The following is a 17544-nucleotide window of genomic DNA, read 5'->3' on the forward strand; positions in this document are numbered from 1 at the left end:
GAAGTAGTCACTATAGTTGAGCTGTCAGGCTGAATTAGGGTAGTAGGAACCAGAATGAATGGATCCGGATCTGAAAGAATTGTTTGAAGATGCTTTGTGAAAAGGCATCACCAACAATTATAGCAGAGCACAACAGCAGATGGTCTATACCTCCCAATTGTTTTCTCTTTTTATCTGTTGAAATATTGTCAGGAACTTCCAAGTACTACCTGTTCACTGTCACTTCTCCTAGGACCATGTGACAGAGGCATTTAGCTAAAACTGACATAGAATATGAATATTTTTAATTTAAATTCAAAAAGTCAGGGGGTGCCTGGATGGCTCAGTCAGTTATGCATCTGACTCAATTCTAGCTCAGGTCATGCTCTCATGGTTCATGGGAGTAAGCCCTACTTTGGGCTCTGTGCTGACAGTGTAGAGCCTGCTTGGGATTCTCCCTGCACCCCACCCCCACCCCCCCCCCCCCCGCCCCACACTCTCCATAAATAAATAAATAAATATTAAAAAAATAAATTCAAAAAGTCAGAATAGATATTAATGTTTTTTTGTCAGTCAACAATTACTGAAACTTTGGAAATGGGTTATTCATCGAGGGCCAGAATATTAAGATGATAAAATTTTGGAAAATGCCTCAAAAAACTCAAATGTCAAGAGCTTTACATACAGTTACTACTTCTTAAGCTAAAAGACCTCTATGGCAGAGAGTAAAAGCATACATACCCCTGAAATGATTAAAGGTGTAGTCCAAAGTGGCCAGCCACTTGGACTTGGACATTTCTTTGAAGTTTTGCATTTATCTTAAGAGCTCATGCAAACTCTGCCTTTTGCTCCATAAACATGTGTTAATATAAAGATCATGTTCCCTGCCTCAAATTTTATAAGAAAACTGATGCTTCAAAAAATGTCTGATATATCCTGGTTTCATATGTGCCCCAGCTCACCATCTAATAGATTAGGAGATGCCTCATTTCATCATCTGTGCTATTTCTATTATACTGTAGTGTTTTACATTCAGGGAGGGAACGGGGGAGAGAAGAATTTAGTAAAGCTGAATCTTGGTGTAATACAAAGATCATCCACTGAGCTGCTCAGGCCCAAATCCCTGATTTAGCAGATCCCTCTACTTAATGGAAACATAACTCACCAATATGAAGCCTTGCCAATCTCTCTCTTACAACTCATATTTGATCTCAACTACCACTGCTTATGAATTATGTTTCACTAGATTATTGCAACAGTCTTTCTAAAACTTACTCCTTGTCTCTCTATTCTCAGAACCTCCAATCTGTACTCTAAAATGTCATCAGTGCCTTTTAAAAAAAACACAAATCTAATCATTTTACTCCCCGGCTCGATTTTTTTCAGCAACTCCTTTGTATGGCACAGAAAAACCTTTGTGAAATGGTTACTAAGTTTTTAGCCACTTCTCTATTGCTCCTTATTCCTCAATTTTGCTCCAGGAGGAACTATTAATTTTTAGGTTCTATATCATACCATAACACCCCTTCAATACACCTCCATGTTACTTCATTTGTGCTCTCTGGCCTGGTATGTCTCCTCAGGCAAACTCCCATGACCCTTTAAATCTTAGCTCAAGTAATCATCTTTGGAAAGTCCACCTTGCCTCTTTCAGACTAAGTTACTCCTTCCCCCTATATTTGCTATATTTATATGGCCTCATATACATACTTCCGTTACAGCAATTATTTGTATTTCTTGCTTTATGTTACTAGTTTCTTAGGAGTAGGACCTATGTGTTTTCATATTAGCATTTCTGGTTACTAGCAGAGTGCCTGGAACATAAGCATTCAAAAAAATTTAAGTAGAAATAATAATGTCGAAAATTAAAAACAGTAGCAGTGACTGTGACAGTACGGTGACTATCTCTGTCACCATATGGCAATGATAAAATGATGAGCAATATTTTAAAATTTGGTACCTACATGTATTGTCTTTGTTCAACATGAAAGAGATCTTTGCTTTCCATATTTTGCTCCAATAGTGTTCTGTTCTGTAGCATTAATGTCTGAATTTGATCTAGTAGATGTCGATTTTCTTCTTCTAAATTTCCTTTAAGTTGGCTTAGCAACTGTTTAAACACAAACATTTTAAAAAAATCAACATTTACATTTAACAGAAATCAGCCGAAACATCTGAAAAATATAAAGGGCTTCACAAAGACTGCAGTCTTCTGCTACTTGAATAATTAGATGGTTGCACTTTGATCAGAACATGAGTGATTATTTTAGTTATAATGACAGCCAAAATACTGAGTTATGTGCTGTGCACACATTTTTAAAAATTCTTACAAATAGTGGGTTTAACATACAATAAATTATCTAGTTTCACAAACACCTACTTTCTTCAAACCGTTTAACTTCTAGTCCAAAAGCTACCTGGCCTTCTATTTAAGGAGCTATGAAACACTGGACAAGTTAATTAATTCTCTGGGCTTTAATGACCTTATCTATAAAATGATAATAACTCCCACACCATACTGTTGCAAGGATTAAATAAGATATGTAAAGTATCTTTTGTCATACCTATAACACAAAGTAGGTACTTAATATACCTCATTCTTTCCTCAACCACTGTTTTTTAGGAATCTTAAAAGTGTATAGTCTTTATAGCTTGATCAAAGGGACTCAGGTAGTCGTGTCAATGGCTGGTGTTACTAGGCTGATACTATTGGTAGTTGGGCTACCAGCAGCATTAGGCTGCTTCTTTGTAGCTAGAAGAAATTAGAAATATGCCTTAGTGAGGCTAGAGGTTCCCGTAGAAGTCAGAAAGCCCAAAGTAGTGACTTTCAAACTTTAACATCACTTGTAGAGTTTATTTAAAAATGTGGATTTCTGGGTCCTAGCATTCAAATTCAGCTGGTCTGGAGTAGAGCCCAGAGATCTGTAGTTTAAAAAAAAAAAAGCCAACAACAAGCCCTCCTGTGGGGGAGTGGGCGGGGGTGGGGAAGGAAAAGAAACATTTTGAAAACTCTCATAAGATACAGAAAAGCAGATAGTATAATACTATGAATATCCATAAACAGGCATTTAGATCTAACTGCTATTAATATTGTGCTGTATTTGTTTTATCAATATATTGTTAAATTGAAATACAACATGTGGTAGATTCGTTGCAAGATTGAATGCAGTTATTCTCCTCCCTGTACCTATACCTTCTTGTGCTGTGACTTCGTACTTTTACCATCAAGAAGTGGAACTTATTTTCTGACTTTTTGAATTTGGAAAGTCTTTGTCCATGAAAAGTAAGTGGTAGTGATGGAAGCTCCAAGCCTAGGCCTCAAGAGCCTTCTGTGCTTCCACTTGGAATTCTGCTGGAGGATGAGAGACAACGTGGCACAGAGAAGACTTATGCCAGCTAGGGCCACCTTAGGCCAGCCAGCCCACTCTCAAAGAATGTACCAGTTAAATGCAGATATAGGAGCAACCTCTACTAAGATCAAATGATCTTGGTCCACACATCAATACATGCTATCAGCACATCTGCTCAGCCAATCCACAGATCATGAGCAAAAATAAGTATTTATTGTCCATTACCAAAGGTTCTATGTTGTTATACAGCATTAATTACTGTGTCAATAGACAACTGATAAAGCATATATATAGAAAAGGGAAGAAATTTTAAGTAGATATAGTTCAGTGAATTAGAGCAAAGTGAACACATGTGTGGAAGGCACCAGCACACTGATCAAGAAACAGCTCGTTAACCGTATTCCAGAAACACCTTGTGCTCCCTTCCAATCACCATCCCTTCCCACAAAGATTAATTGCTATCCTGGCCTCTAACACTATGGATTGATTTTCTCCTTCTAAATAATGTTATTATATGACTTAACCCATAGTCAAGGGTTAACATTTGACTGGGTTGGGACAATCAGCCAGAGATAAGTAGTTCGCTAGGGCCCTGTCTGGTCTCTCCTGGATAGCTTTTTGGACCACCAGTGTCATGTGGAACTTGATCAAGATTCACTGTGGCTGAATATCTCATTCCTTGATTCTCCTAGTGAAATTTTTGACTAATTTGCCAATCTATTACTTGCCTCAACCAATATTCCAACCTCAGGCCATCTGAAAGTTGACCTTTGACAACTCTCTTGGGGATGGGGACTTTTTTGTGCTCTGCTCAAATCAAATCAATCTGCTCTGGTAGCAAAGTTGATGGTTTTCACAGTATGCCCCTCACCTAAACTACCAGGTGTTGGAACTGGGAAAGGGGGGAGGGGAATGGGAGAAATCACAAGATAAAATGCCTCAGACAACCAGAGTTCCTATCCAAAGTTGAGTAGCTTTTCTTGAATAAATGCTTCTCAATTTGTTGAACATCTTTCCTTGAGGTCCAGAGTCCTATATTGGTTGTTTTTGACAATTCTGCCCAATTTTATTGTTTCTTAGGGAGTTGATTTGCCCTATTCCTCATTCTGTAAGTCCATCGCTCCATATATATTTTATTTAGACTTTTATAAATCACAGGCAGAATGAATTTTCTGTACTTTCTGAGCCTTGTTGGATAATTAAATGTATATGATTTTTATTAAACTAATTTTTCTTTCTATTGGTTTATCATTTCAGACAAAAAACTTGTAAGTATTATTTTCTGAAGATCTATTCCTATTTTCCTTTAAAGACTAGCTTAAGTGCTTGTTTCTTAAAAGTGCGATGAAATTCAGGTGTTAAGCTATATTCAAACGTCAATGATTTGGGGACCAACTAATAAAATTTAAGGATTATTTAAGGCTTTCAGTATCCTTTTATATTTTAAAACTTTTATTGCTTTATCAAACCATCACAAAGAGAGGCATGGGGATGTCTGGGTGGCTCAGTTGGTTAAGTGTCCAACTCTTGATTTTGGTTCAGATCATGATCTCACAGTTCGTGAGTTTGAGTCCAAAACTGGGCTCTGCACTGACAGTGTATAGAGTCTGGTTGGGATTCTCTCTCTCCCTCCTTCTCTGTGTGCACACACACACTCTCTCTTTCTCAAAATAAATAAATAAACTTCAAGAAAAATAAATAAAACCTAAACAACAAAGAGAGGCATGGAATTATGTTAAGAACACAACTGTATACATAAGGCCAATGTCATTTCTGTTCAAAATGCTCAAATGGCTCTGGTGTTTTACTCTGAATAAAGTTATCTTTGTTCAAGGATGCCTATTAAAATCTCAATCTATACTCCTTCATTCACCCTGGAAGTCCTCCATATCCCCTTTTACCCTACTTCATTTTTACTTGCACATAACTTATCTACCTTGTAACATATCATATGTTGCAGACTAATTTTCAAAATAGGTAGAGCAGTTTTTCCAGTCCATATGCTCTTGTAGAACCTTGACATTCTCCACCAAGAGGCTGAGTCTATTTTCTCTTTCCCTTAAATCTGAATGGAATTTTGACTGCCTCAGTGAATAGAATGCAGGGGAAATGATGCTGCATGACTTCTGAGATTTGATCATCAAAGCAAAGATGGCTTCTGTCTTGTTCTCACCATGTTGTGAGAAAGCCCCAACCAGCCCTCAGAGACACTACGTAGAGAGAAAACTGATGCCTCCAGCTGATGGCCAGCATCAACTATCGAACATGCATTCACCTTTCAATCTTCAGGCTAGGGGCCCAGTGGCAAGTGAAGCAGAGATAAACTGGTCCCGCTATCCCTGTCCAAATTCTGATCCACAGATCGGTGAGCCTAATAAATGATTGTTTTACCACCAAGTTTTGGGTAAAGTGCTATATAGCCATGTTACAAAACACTGAAACACTATGTATTTCACTTACTTGTGTTTGTCTATTTTCTTCCACCAGAATAAGCTCCACAAAGGGAGAGATTTTTACCTTTTTGGTTTCCTAGTACATGCTAGGTGGTAAGTAAACATTTTTTTCATTAAACAAGGGCACAGTTTTACATTTTCAAAGTATCTGGACATGTCAGTTTAAACTAATAGTAAACAATGTTGATACTAATAATAACAGAAGTTTTTCTGAATTAGTTGTGAATTTCAATTATCCCTGATCACTTCTTTTAGAAATACCCCACAAAATATATACTGCTATCATCATTTTAATATGATTGTTTACTTTTTAGGCATGTCTTGACTCCCAAAATGAAAAAAACTTGGTAAAGCTCACCTCACACTGGTTATTGAGCTTGGTGGATGTGATGTCCAACTGTTGGTATTGTTCCTTTAACTTTGAAAATTCAGCTTCTAATCTGGTTTGTTCCAGTTTGGAATTATTTAGAAGACTTTTCAAGTTTTTATGGTCAGTTTGTAAAACTTCAGTTTCTTTTACAAGCTGATTATATGTATGATTCAACCTATTTAGAAATCATGACAAAAATAGAATTGGAATCCTTAATAGCTTTCATTGTAATTTACACAGTGTGAAAATGCTGTGGATCACAGACATACTTAAAGAATGTAAGACTCTTGCCAGTGACTAAACTCTTAAAAAATCAGTTTCTATTCTGTAAAACTAGATTTAAAAAATTCAAACTACTCTTCTTTTGAATCTTCCAGCATTTAAATGTTTAAGAAGACACTTATAATTTTATCATTAAAATGTGAAGTACTAATAAGAAAATATTTAGATTAAAGGACAAAAGAAAAAATAACCAATCCTGTTTAGATCTCATAGAGAAGTTTAAAATTCTAAAATTCAACGTGAAAATTCAAGAAAGATCAAGAGAATCAATCAATGCAGTACAAGAAATGATAGTCCATCAATCTGTTGCCAGATAATGGACTTAAACCAAAATTTTAGTTATTGAGATTTCCACAGCTGTGACAAATTATCCATGTTTATGTAGTCTCCACTTATTGAGAAATTGGAGATTTTTTCTGAAAAAAATTTTAGATTTTTTATAAAAAATCAAACCATACACCTAACTTATCTGTTTCTTTCCATTATACCCTCAGAACAAAGTCCACTGACATCTAAGAGCAGAGGTCAGCAACTTTTTCTATAAAGGACCAGAGTAAATATCTTAGACTTTGTGGGTCACATGCAGCATACAGCAAACTCTTTTCCTCTACGTGCTCCCCTGCAACCTTTTACAATGTAAAAACTATTTTCAGTTTGGGAGCTGAACCAAAACAGGATGGAATTGTTAAATTACTATATTGTACTACTGAAACTAATATAACACTGTATGTTAACTAACAAATTAAAATAAAAACTTAAAGTAAAAAAATAAAAAACAGAAGAGCTATATAATAAAATTTGTTTTTAAATGTGGAAAACAAAAACAAAAGCAAAAACCAAAATCAGAATGCAGCCTGGATTTGGCCTGCTGAGCTAGCTGCCTGTAGCTTAACAACCTTTATCTTACAGCATTAAGGACAGGATGGGACTTGTTCAAAACACCTAACAATCTGCTTCAACTCATTCCCCAAAGAATTGAGTCAGCTTACAAGAATTATAAATAACAAAACAGTATGTTTAAAAATCAAGACTTGGTAAAAAATAAATAAATAAATAAAATGGCAAGACCAGAAACATACAGAAAATGTTCCATAAATAAGTTGAATCCATGAATGAATGTATGCCATGAGTTATTAACAGCTGGTCAGATCTGAGACACACAATCAGCTACACGGTATATGTCAATATCTATGGAGATCAAAGATTTACTTACTGACGCTTCATGGGGGTGGGATATGAAGAGATACAATATACAATGTCCTCAACACCATCTCCCTGGCAAATGCTAAAATGAGCTCTTTAAGAGAGTTTTTTACAATATCCCTTAAAGCTGAGAACATTAACACCAAAATGCAATTCAGTGAACACAATACTAAAGAGGCCAAAACAAACCAGTCCATATAATAAACATTCCTGATTTGGCATTATCAAAGATTAAAACTTAGGTTATTTAGAGGAATGGATAAACAAACTATTGTTCTTCAGAATTTTTTTTTTTTTTTTTTTGTGAAAGAGCTCTTTCAAGGTTTTGCTTAAAACCTTTTCTTCCTTTACAACATAGACATGCATGCATAAAAGCTGGGATAGAACAGCTTTGAGAGAGAATACTCAGAATCACACTTCCCTTTCAAGCCTGCAGAGTCTTCTGGTTCATATCATCATGCTCAATTTCTTCTTATCATTTAGGCTAAGCTCCTTCTCAGAAGGCTCCTCAGAAATGAATACAATTAGATTCCTAGAAGGCCTATCCAAACTCACCAACTGTCCCAGTTTGTTGCAAATTCCAACAGTGGAAAAAGGTTAGGTTCAAGATGGGACTTTGATATTAAATGCCTTCCTCAATGTTATGTGCGTAATAAAAAAGACCCTGTCTTGGGGTGCCTGGGTAGCTCAGTTGGTTGAGTGTCCAACTTCAGCTCAGGTCATGATCTCATAGTTTGTGGGTTCGGGCCCTGTGTCGGGCTCTGTGCTGACAGCTCAGAGCCTGGAGCTGCTTTGGATTCTGTGTCCCCCTTCTCTCTGCCCCTCCCCCAATGGCACTGTCTCTCTCTCTCTCTCTCTCAAAAATAATAAAATAATATTTAAAAAAATTTTTAAAGACCCTGTCTAAAGGTATTCTATAACTTGTCACAATTTAGTCTTCTACTGAACATACCTTAATATTCTTCTCGATTCTAGCTTGGTGTTGAGCTTATTGAAATTCAAATCCCCTAGTACACTATTTCTAGTTATAACAATTACTAAATTAAAAACTATTGAGCATGAATATGAAAATGGCTCCAGAAACTTAGAGGGATTATTTTTTTTGTAAAGGAAAAGAAATAGAAATCGAAAAATGGATTATATTAAATTCATAACAGGACAATAGTCAATGAATGACCCCCACTTGAATTTTTTTGTGCTGCCTTTTAGCACTTCAGCTATGGTTAAGTCTAAGTGCAGTGCCAATGTTCAGACTGCTTAAACTGTCAAAGGTTTCTAAAAACCCTTTGAAATGTACCCTTATGAAGCAGGCAAATTACCAGTTGGCAAGTTTTGATTTTCCCAAAGCTACAAATTAAACAATAATTGCCCCATGCAATATGAGAACCATTAATGCCTAAGACAGTTAAAAATAAGAGTTCAAATCAGTCAGCTAGAAAACAGGAGGCTGCTTACTTGTAGCAACTTTGAAAGACAAGAACTGAGATATCAGACTAGCAAAAAGACGGACATAAAAATCAGATTTCATTACATTCTGTAGCAATAAAGCACGTAAATGCTATCAAGGTACAGATTTCTTTATATAATGTGGCTTAAAAAATTAATTAGTTGAATAAATCAAGAGAGAAACAGTAAGAGAAAACAAGGGACCAAGGTTTTCAAGCCATTTTATAACTAGCTGCATGATTTTGGTGGGTAATTTACATGTTGTTCTGGGGACTTTTTAAAAATTCTAAATTACAGATGGTAATGCAAAGGGGGCACTATACACTCTGGATGTAATGAAGAATATAAAACTAAAATATATAAATATTTATTACCTATCATTTTCACCACAAAGTTTCTTATATTCTGCAGCTATAGTCTCATGGTTTTTGTTTTCAAGCAGCATTTTTTCCTGTTCTACTTTCAGTGTTTTTTCCAAATCTTCCAATTGTCCTTTCCGTTTTAGTAACTGATTGTAACTGGGAAAAAAAAGGTATTTGGTTTATAATATTTCTTTAGAAAAAAGAAAATACTTTAGAAACAAAGAAAACAAGAGTAATTTATTAGTATCACATAAACATGATAAATTTCCTATATAAATTATCTTAGTTTTGTTTAACATAAAATTTATTATATTGTCTAAAAAAGATAATAAATTACCGATCTTCAAGGTCTTTATGTTCTACTTCAAGATTTTTGTGGGCAGACTTTAGAGTTCCATGTTTAGCGATGAGAGACTCATACTCTGAAGCCTGCCGTTCATGAAGAAGTTCCAGCTTTTCATGATCTTTGATCAGAGAATCATAGAGAGATTTCAGGTCTTCTCGCTCTTTGATTACAGCTTCATTTTCATTTTCTAAGGAAGACTGCTGGATTAGGAGTTGTGCATTCTGGTTCATCAGTGAAGTACTTTGGGAATTAAGGGTAGAATTTTCAACCTGTAAGAACGCATATTGTTATCAGACATAAATAGCTACCTGCTCTTTGAGAAGACACAAATATGTGGTATGTGTTTATTACAGATAAAATAATTTTCTCATGTTAAAAATTATTCAAAAATATAACTAATGGCAACATAAAAAATATAAAAGAGAATAGTGACTTTAAGAAGCTCTATATAAATCACAACAGATCATTTCATATTATACTGAGAAAGTTTGGTTTTTATAAGTATCCCAAAGAAAAAGCCTACAATTTAATTTTTATTTTTGGCAGATGTTATTAAAAATTATTATGAGATATATACCATACATGTTTTGGATTCAATTATTTTAAATGAAGGTGATTAGAAACAATTTGTATTCCACTCATGAAAAACTACAGAATCCAAAATGCTAATTTATCACTTCCTAAAAGTTGAGGGTTGACAGAACTGAAAAATTACTTGTGACATTTCAATTGGAAATTTTCTCAAGAGTCTACATTAACTTAGCATGTGTTTTACCATGTGGAAAAGAGTTACAGAAAGAACTTTCAGATTTGGAGATGGAATTTTTTCCTCTGGCTCTTTAAGACGTGTCAAAGAGTTACACTTTCCCAGACCTGATCCTTCTATTTGAAAAGACACTGCAGGGGCGCCTGGGTGGCGCGGTCGGTTAAGCGTCCGACTTCAGCCAGGTCACGATCTCGCGGTCCGTGAGTTCGAGCCCCGCGTCGGGCTCTGGGCTGATGGCTCAGAGCCTGGAGCCTGTTTCCGATTCTGTGTCTCCCTCTCTCTCTGCCCCTCCCCCGTTCATGCTCTGTCTCTCTCTGTCCCAAAAATAAATAAACGTTGAAAAAAAAATTAAAAAAAAAAAAAAAGAAAAGACACTGCAGCATTAAGTGCAAGATTGATCCTCTGAACCAAGGAAAAATCTGAAGACAAAATTCTCATGCTTTGTTGGTTTCTAATAACTGATACGAAAGCTGTAAAAATGAAATAAGCAATGGTATGTTGCAACCATATTCTAAAGCAAAGGTTTCTGCTTAATTACAGTCAACTTGCTGAAACAGGTAAAAGGCCATAAAGTAAACATAAATAAAATAAAGATGAAATTATATTTTAACTAAGTATTTTATTTTGCTTATTTATTTATTTTGTTTAATGCTGGGCCTTTCTGGCAGGTGCTGCTGAAGCTCCCCTGGCTCCTTGTGCAGGCTTCTGTTGTGCTCTACTATGGCCCTGGGCACTCCCATAAATAAGTATTTTCAATAAAAATTTTTAAATATAAACAAAGTTTTTTAGTAATTTAAATAAAGATAAAATTACCTTTATTTTATTTATGTTCATTGAATGAATTTGTTAGTTAATATTTAGAGGCTCTGACATTTAAAAAAATGCTGATATATGAAAGTCTGGTATAGCACTAAATAGATTTTATCATCCATTAATTTATCTCCCATTAAATTCACTCACTAAGAAACAATGTTACCATGTCCAGTTATCCTTATTTTAAGAGCATAATTCAAAAATTTGGTTGCACATCCCCAAATATTACATTACAACCTGAAGCTTCGCATTCTGCGTTTGAAGAGTAGTATTCTGCTCCTGTAAGGACACTGTCTGCCTCTGAAGTGCAAGAATCTGAGCCTGCAAATTATTGTTCTGTGTCTCAAGTTGCTTCAGTTGAGTTTTCAGTGCTTGCTTCTCTGCTTGCAATGTAGCATTCTTAATAAAGAAAACACATTTTAAAAAGCAACAAACATTTCTGTTTAACAGATATTACAATTTCATAACAACTATTACCATTATAATCCAAAAAAAATCCCAACAACCTTAAAAGAGTTAAACAGTTCCCTACTATTCCAAATTATAAAGATTTAATCTAAGAGAAAGAAAATGATAATACTAAAACCTTACCATACTATTGTGTCTCTGTACTGTCTGCTTTATAGCGTCCGAAAAATAAAATATTCCATTCTCAATAATTAACATAAGAAACTAGAATGGAGAGAGGGAAGCAAACCATAAGAGACTCTTAAACATAGAGAACTAACCAGGGTTGCTGGAGGGGAGTAGATGGGGGGATGGGTTAAATGGGTGATGGGCATTAAGGAGGGCACTTTTTGGGATGAGCACTGGGCATCATATGTAAGACATGAATCACTGGATTCTACTCCTGAAGCCAAGACTACACTGTATGTTAACTAACTTGAATTTAAATTTAAAAAAAAAAAAAAAAAGAAAGAAACTAGAATGGGGTGTTAAATCCTTTTTGTAGTGTTCAAAAGTACATGGGATTGTGTCTAGCCAATGAAGTGCACATTTTCTAATTGCCCAAAGGGAAATACATATAGGCGAGTGCTGGTCCCAGGGGTAGCAGCAAAACTATTTTATAAACACAAATTTAAGAGAGACGCAGAACAATTTCAACTATGTGTTTAAAAAATTTAGGCCAGGGGCGCCTGGGTGGCGCAGTCGGTTAAGCATCTGACTTCAGCCAGCTCACGATCTCGCGGTCCGTGGTTCGAGCCCCGTGTCAGGCTCTGGCCTGATGGCTCAGAGCCTGGAGCCTGTTTCCGATTCTGTGTCTCCCTCTCTCTCTGCCCCTCCCCTGTTCATGCTCTGTCTCTCTCTGTCCCAAAAATAAATAAACGTTGAAAAAAAAAATTAAAAAAAAAAATTTAGGCCATAATTGACCTAACAGATGTTATATATTTTCTGTAGTGATTTTTTTTTTCCATAGTATAAAATACTCACTAAAACTCTATCTCATCTATAGGACTTCTGGAGCAAATCCAAACAAAACATACAATTTTCAATTTTTCCAGTACATTTGAATATATTTCAATTTTATAGTTAAACAGTTGAATTACTATACAAATAATAGATTATTAATTTAATGCAATATATATTAAACTCTTTGCCATAGATACTGTATTTTTAGGATTATTTCTAAATAGCATTTCATAAAAAAATAGTATCAAAAGTATAAACAAAGAACCCTCTAGAAAACTGAAATAAAACTTTATATATAAAAAGGCCAGAATTTGTTGCATATAACTGTGATATGCATAAAAAGTTACACTGGACCACAACAGATCACTTTTATCGTACCTACACAGGGGACAAAGGAAACATTCATTTTATACGCTTTCATGTTACATATACTACATGTCACTGTATGAAAGGCAAGTAATGATTTAACCCATACATTATACCACAAAATCAAAGCTGAGGAAGCCAAAGGCTTTAAGATGGGTTTTGATATTGTCCTTTTCTTATGCTAATTTGTTTAGATAAAAAGGATAAAAAAATTTACACTGGAAGAATAATATGGAACACTAATGTATTTATATGTCATCTTGATACACCAAAGAAGTGAACCATTTTTCACTTACGTACGTTAAGTACCTTGTAGTTCAGGTCTTAATAAACCAAAATGTGCAAGCTCTAATGTTAAGTCTGGGTATCCCTATAGGAATAAGAAAAATTCCTATAGTCTATAAAAGAATAAAAGAGAGTAGAAAGGATATCTCAGAGCAAGAAAAAATTTACAATGGAGAAGTTATGAGGTCAGTAAATACACTGGCAAAAACACCAAAATTACCAGTCTAATATAGGGCTAGCCTTCTTTATAAACCATTAATGGCTAAAATATGACAACCAAGTAGTTTTTTTCCAATAGAAATTTATAAAGGAAGTCAGTGGGATAAGAAATTTACCTTACAGAACTTTACAAGTCAGCCAAATTTTCTGAAATATAATTATTAATCCAAGTGATGGAGGTGTGTGTCTATGTGTATATATATATATAAAATCACTGAATAATTAAAAATAGGCATTCATAACAGCTGATAAATATATAAAGATGTAAAATAGTTTGCCAATTTAAAACATGAAAATTAAAATATTTTCTTTTTGCTTTAATAAAAATTAAAAGACTAGTAATATCAAATGTATATCTAAAAAAACAGGTACTCTATTAGAAGGACTGAAAACGAATGTGATTTTCAATTTTAAGTGATGATATCATTTAAAATTACACACATACACAGATATGTATATATACCCTTTGGCCTATCAATTCCACTGTCAGGAATTTACTACCCTATGAACATATTATACATAGATTTTCATTGCAGCAAAATCTGAAAATAACCTAAATGCCCAGCAATGTGGGTTTTATTTAAATAAATTAGAGTAACATCCATACTATGGAATAATGTGTTCATTAAACAAAATGAGATAGATCTATATCTGTCTAAAATACAGAGATCCTCAAAATATTGTATAGCATGATCCCACAGATATAACTGTAAAAGAAATACACTCCCAGACATACAGATGGCTAACAAACACATGAAAAGATGCTCAACATCACTCATCAGGGAAATACAAATCAAAACTACATTGAGATAACACCTCACACCTGTCAGAATGGCTTAAATTAACAACACAGAAAAACAACAGATGTTGGAGAGGATTCGGAGAATCCACACTGTTGGTGGGAATGCCAACTGGTACAGCCACTCTGGAAAACAGTACAGAGGTTTCTCAAAAAGTTACAAATAGAACTACCCTATGATTCAGCAATAGCACTAATGGATATTTACCCAAAGGACACCAAAATACTGATTCAAGGGGATACATGCACCTTGATGTTTACAGCAGCACTATCAACAATAGCCAAATTATTGAAAAAGCCCAAATGTCCATTGACTGATGAATGGATAAAGAAGTTGTGGTATATAGGGGCACCTGGGTGGTTCAGTCGGTTAAGCTTCTGACTCCAGATTTCAGCTCAGGTCATGATCTCACAGTACATGAGTTTGAGCCCCACAGCAGGCTCTGTGCTGATAGGGCAGAGCCTGCTTGGGATTCTCTCTCTCCTTCTCTATTTGCCCCGCACCTACTCTCTCTCTCAGAATAAATAAATAAAACTTAAAAAACCTATGACCCAGCAATAGCACTGCTAGGAATTTACCCAAGGGATACAGGAGTGCTGATGCATCGGGGCACATGTATCCCAATGTTCATAGCAGTGCTTTCAACAATAGCCAAATTATGGAAAGAGCCTAAGTGCCCATCAACTGATGAATGGATAAAGAAGATGTGGTTTATATATACAGTGGAATACTACTTGGCAATGAGAAAGAATAAAATTATGCCATTTGCAGCAACATGGATGGAACTGGAGGTATTATGCTAAGTGAAATAAGTCAGTCAGAGAAAGACAGATATCATATGTTTTCACTCATATGTGGATTTTGAGAAACTTAACAGAAGGCCATGGGGGAAGGGAAGGGGAAAAATAGTTACAAACAGAGAGGGAAGCAAACCATAAGAGACTCTTAAACACACAGAACAAACTGAGGGTTGATGAGGGGTGGGGGAGAGGGGAAAGTGGGTGATGGGCATTGAGGAGGGCACTTGTTGGGATGAGCACTGGGTGCTGTATGTAAGCCAATTTGACAATAAATAATATTAAAAAATAATAATAAATATATCAAAAAAGAAAAAAGAAGTTTATATATATGATGGAGTATTATTTGGCCATAAAAAAAGAACGAAATCTTGCCATTTGCCACCATGTGGATGGAGCTAGAGACTATTATGTTAAGCAATAGAAGTCATTCAGAGAAAGACAAATACCAGATGATTTCGCTCACATGTGGAATTTAAGAAATGTAACAGATGAACACAGGGGGAAGAAACTAAAGGGGAAAACCAGAAAACAGACTCTTAACTATAGAGAACAAACTGAGGGTTGCTGAAGGGGAGGAAGGCATGGTGATGGGTATTAAGGAGGGCACTTGTGATGAGCATAGGGTATTATATATAAGTAATGAATCACTAAATCCTACACATGAAACTAATATTACATTGTATATTAAGTAACTGGGATTTAAATCTTGGATGAAAAAAAGAAATCTACTTCTATACACAGATAAATCATTTTTCTGGGAAAACAAACTGCTTACAGTGATTACTTCTGGATGAGAAAGTAGGAATCAACACTGTAGGAAATTAATTTTTGGCATTATGGCTTTAAAGTTTGCAAAACATGTTACATTAAAACACAAAAGCAACAACTGCAACTATTCTACTTGTTAATATATATATTCCAAAATCTCATTCATCTTTAAAGGATAGATGTTTGGTGAATTTATTTGATTACTGTTTCTTGTCAAGTATTTCTCCAACTCATTCAGGGAATATTTACTGTGTCTGCTATCCACCAGGCTTAAGTCTACATACTGAAGGCATAGTGGCAAAAAAGAAAGACAGCTTTCTGCTTTCAAGGAGCTTTTTTCCAGTAGACAACCAAGAAATAAAGAAATAATATTTCACTAGTGAAACGCATTATGAAGAAACTAAATAAGGCAGTGGCTTGGTATTAAATGGCTTAGGTTGAGAATAGCTACTTGACTGGTGGAGGGGTCAGAAAAGACCTCTCGCAGGAGATGTGTCAAATGAGGCCTGAATCCTGAGGGAAGCTAGCCATGTGTTCTATGTAGAGGATGCGAACATAAAGGTCTGGAAATATGAATAGAGAAGGCCAATATGACTAGAATTAATTGACTATATATCAGGCATTGTTTTGTGTTTTCCAGGTATTCACTACAGTAATATTATCTCCAGATAAATCAACAGAGGGGGTGGAAGAATGCTATGGTACAAGGCCAGCAATATAGGCAGGACAAAGTCAGGAATGATCTTACAAGACACTAAAAAATTTGGATTTTATTCTAATTGGAAGGGGAAGCCAATTAAGATTTTAAGTAGAAAAGTGGTATGACTAAGTTTTATGTTTTAAAATAAAAACTGCCTATTGTAATAGGAATGGGTTAGACTGAGCCAGGAGTAGAAGTGGGGGAAGACAGCACCTGAGAGGATATTCTCTCATCCAGATGAGAGATGATGGTACCTTAGACTAGAGTGGTAGCAGCAACAATGGGACAGAAGTAGATGGGCTTGGGATGTATTTTCACAAGAGTTGACAAAGCTTGCTGATGGACTTATATCAGGGTAGAAAAGTATATTAAATTATTAGTTCTTCAGCCCTTTATTACATTATAAAATAAATCAGTCGAGAAAGTATAAGATGAACAAAGCTCCAAAACCAGATTAAATAAATTTTCTGAATTATATATCCAATGCTACTTTACTTCTAAAAAATCTTATTCCTACAAAAATTTAAAAATACTTACATTTCTTTCTACTTCAATTAATCTGTCTTTAACCTTCAGAAGCTCTCTAGTCGTTTCTTGACTTTCTCGCTCCCATTTATTATCTTCACCAGAAGTTGGAGGAGAGCTCTGTACCATCCTTTCTTCATCTTGTCTCTGTTTGAGAGCTTCATAGTTCTTTTTCACCTAATATTTTATTTAAAATATTTTAATGGGGAGAAAAAAATCACCAAAATTATTACTTCTCACAATTAGATTCTGCACTAGTCTGGTGAATAGGAGAGACACTTCATTTAAAACTATGATAAAT

General features: G+C 35.1%; 1 protein-coding gene across 6 annotated transcripts in view; it reads right to left on the minus strand.

Moving 5' to 3' along the window:
- CCDC88A (coiled-coil domain containing 88A) overlaps positions 1-17544 on the minus strand; it is a 156572-nt gene that overhangs the window by 18862 nt on the left and 120166 nt on the right. For all 6 annotated transcript variants that reach the window (XM_043603406.1, XM_043603410.1, XM_043603409.1 and 3 more), the window contains exons 18-23: positions 17256-17420; positions 11608-11769; positions 9783-10060; positions 9458-9601; positions 6141-6327; positions 1944-2089 (exon numbers count right to left, since the gene is read on the minus strand). In XM_043603406.1, the coding sequence (XP_043459341.1) occupies positions 1944-2089; positions 6141-6327; positions 9458-9601; positions 9783-10060; positions 11608-11769; positions 17256-17420 (1082 nt within the window). The remainder of the gene's footprint in view (positions 1-1943; positions 2090-6140; positions 6328-9457; positions 9602-9782; positions 10061-11607; positions 11770-17255; positions 17421-17544) is intronic.

Source organism: Prionailurus bengalensis, chromosome A3, assembly GCF_016509475.1.
Source record: "Prionailurus bengalensis isolate Pbe53 chromosome A3, Fcat_Pben_1.1_paternal_pri, whole genome shotgun sequence".
Lineage (NCBI taxonomy): Eukaryota > Metazoa > Chordata > Mammalia > Carnivora > Felidae > Prionailurus > Prionailurus bengalensis.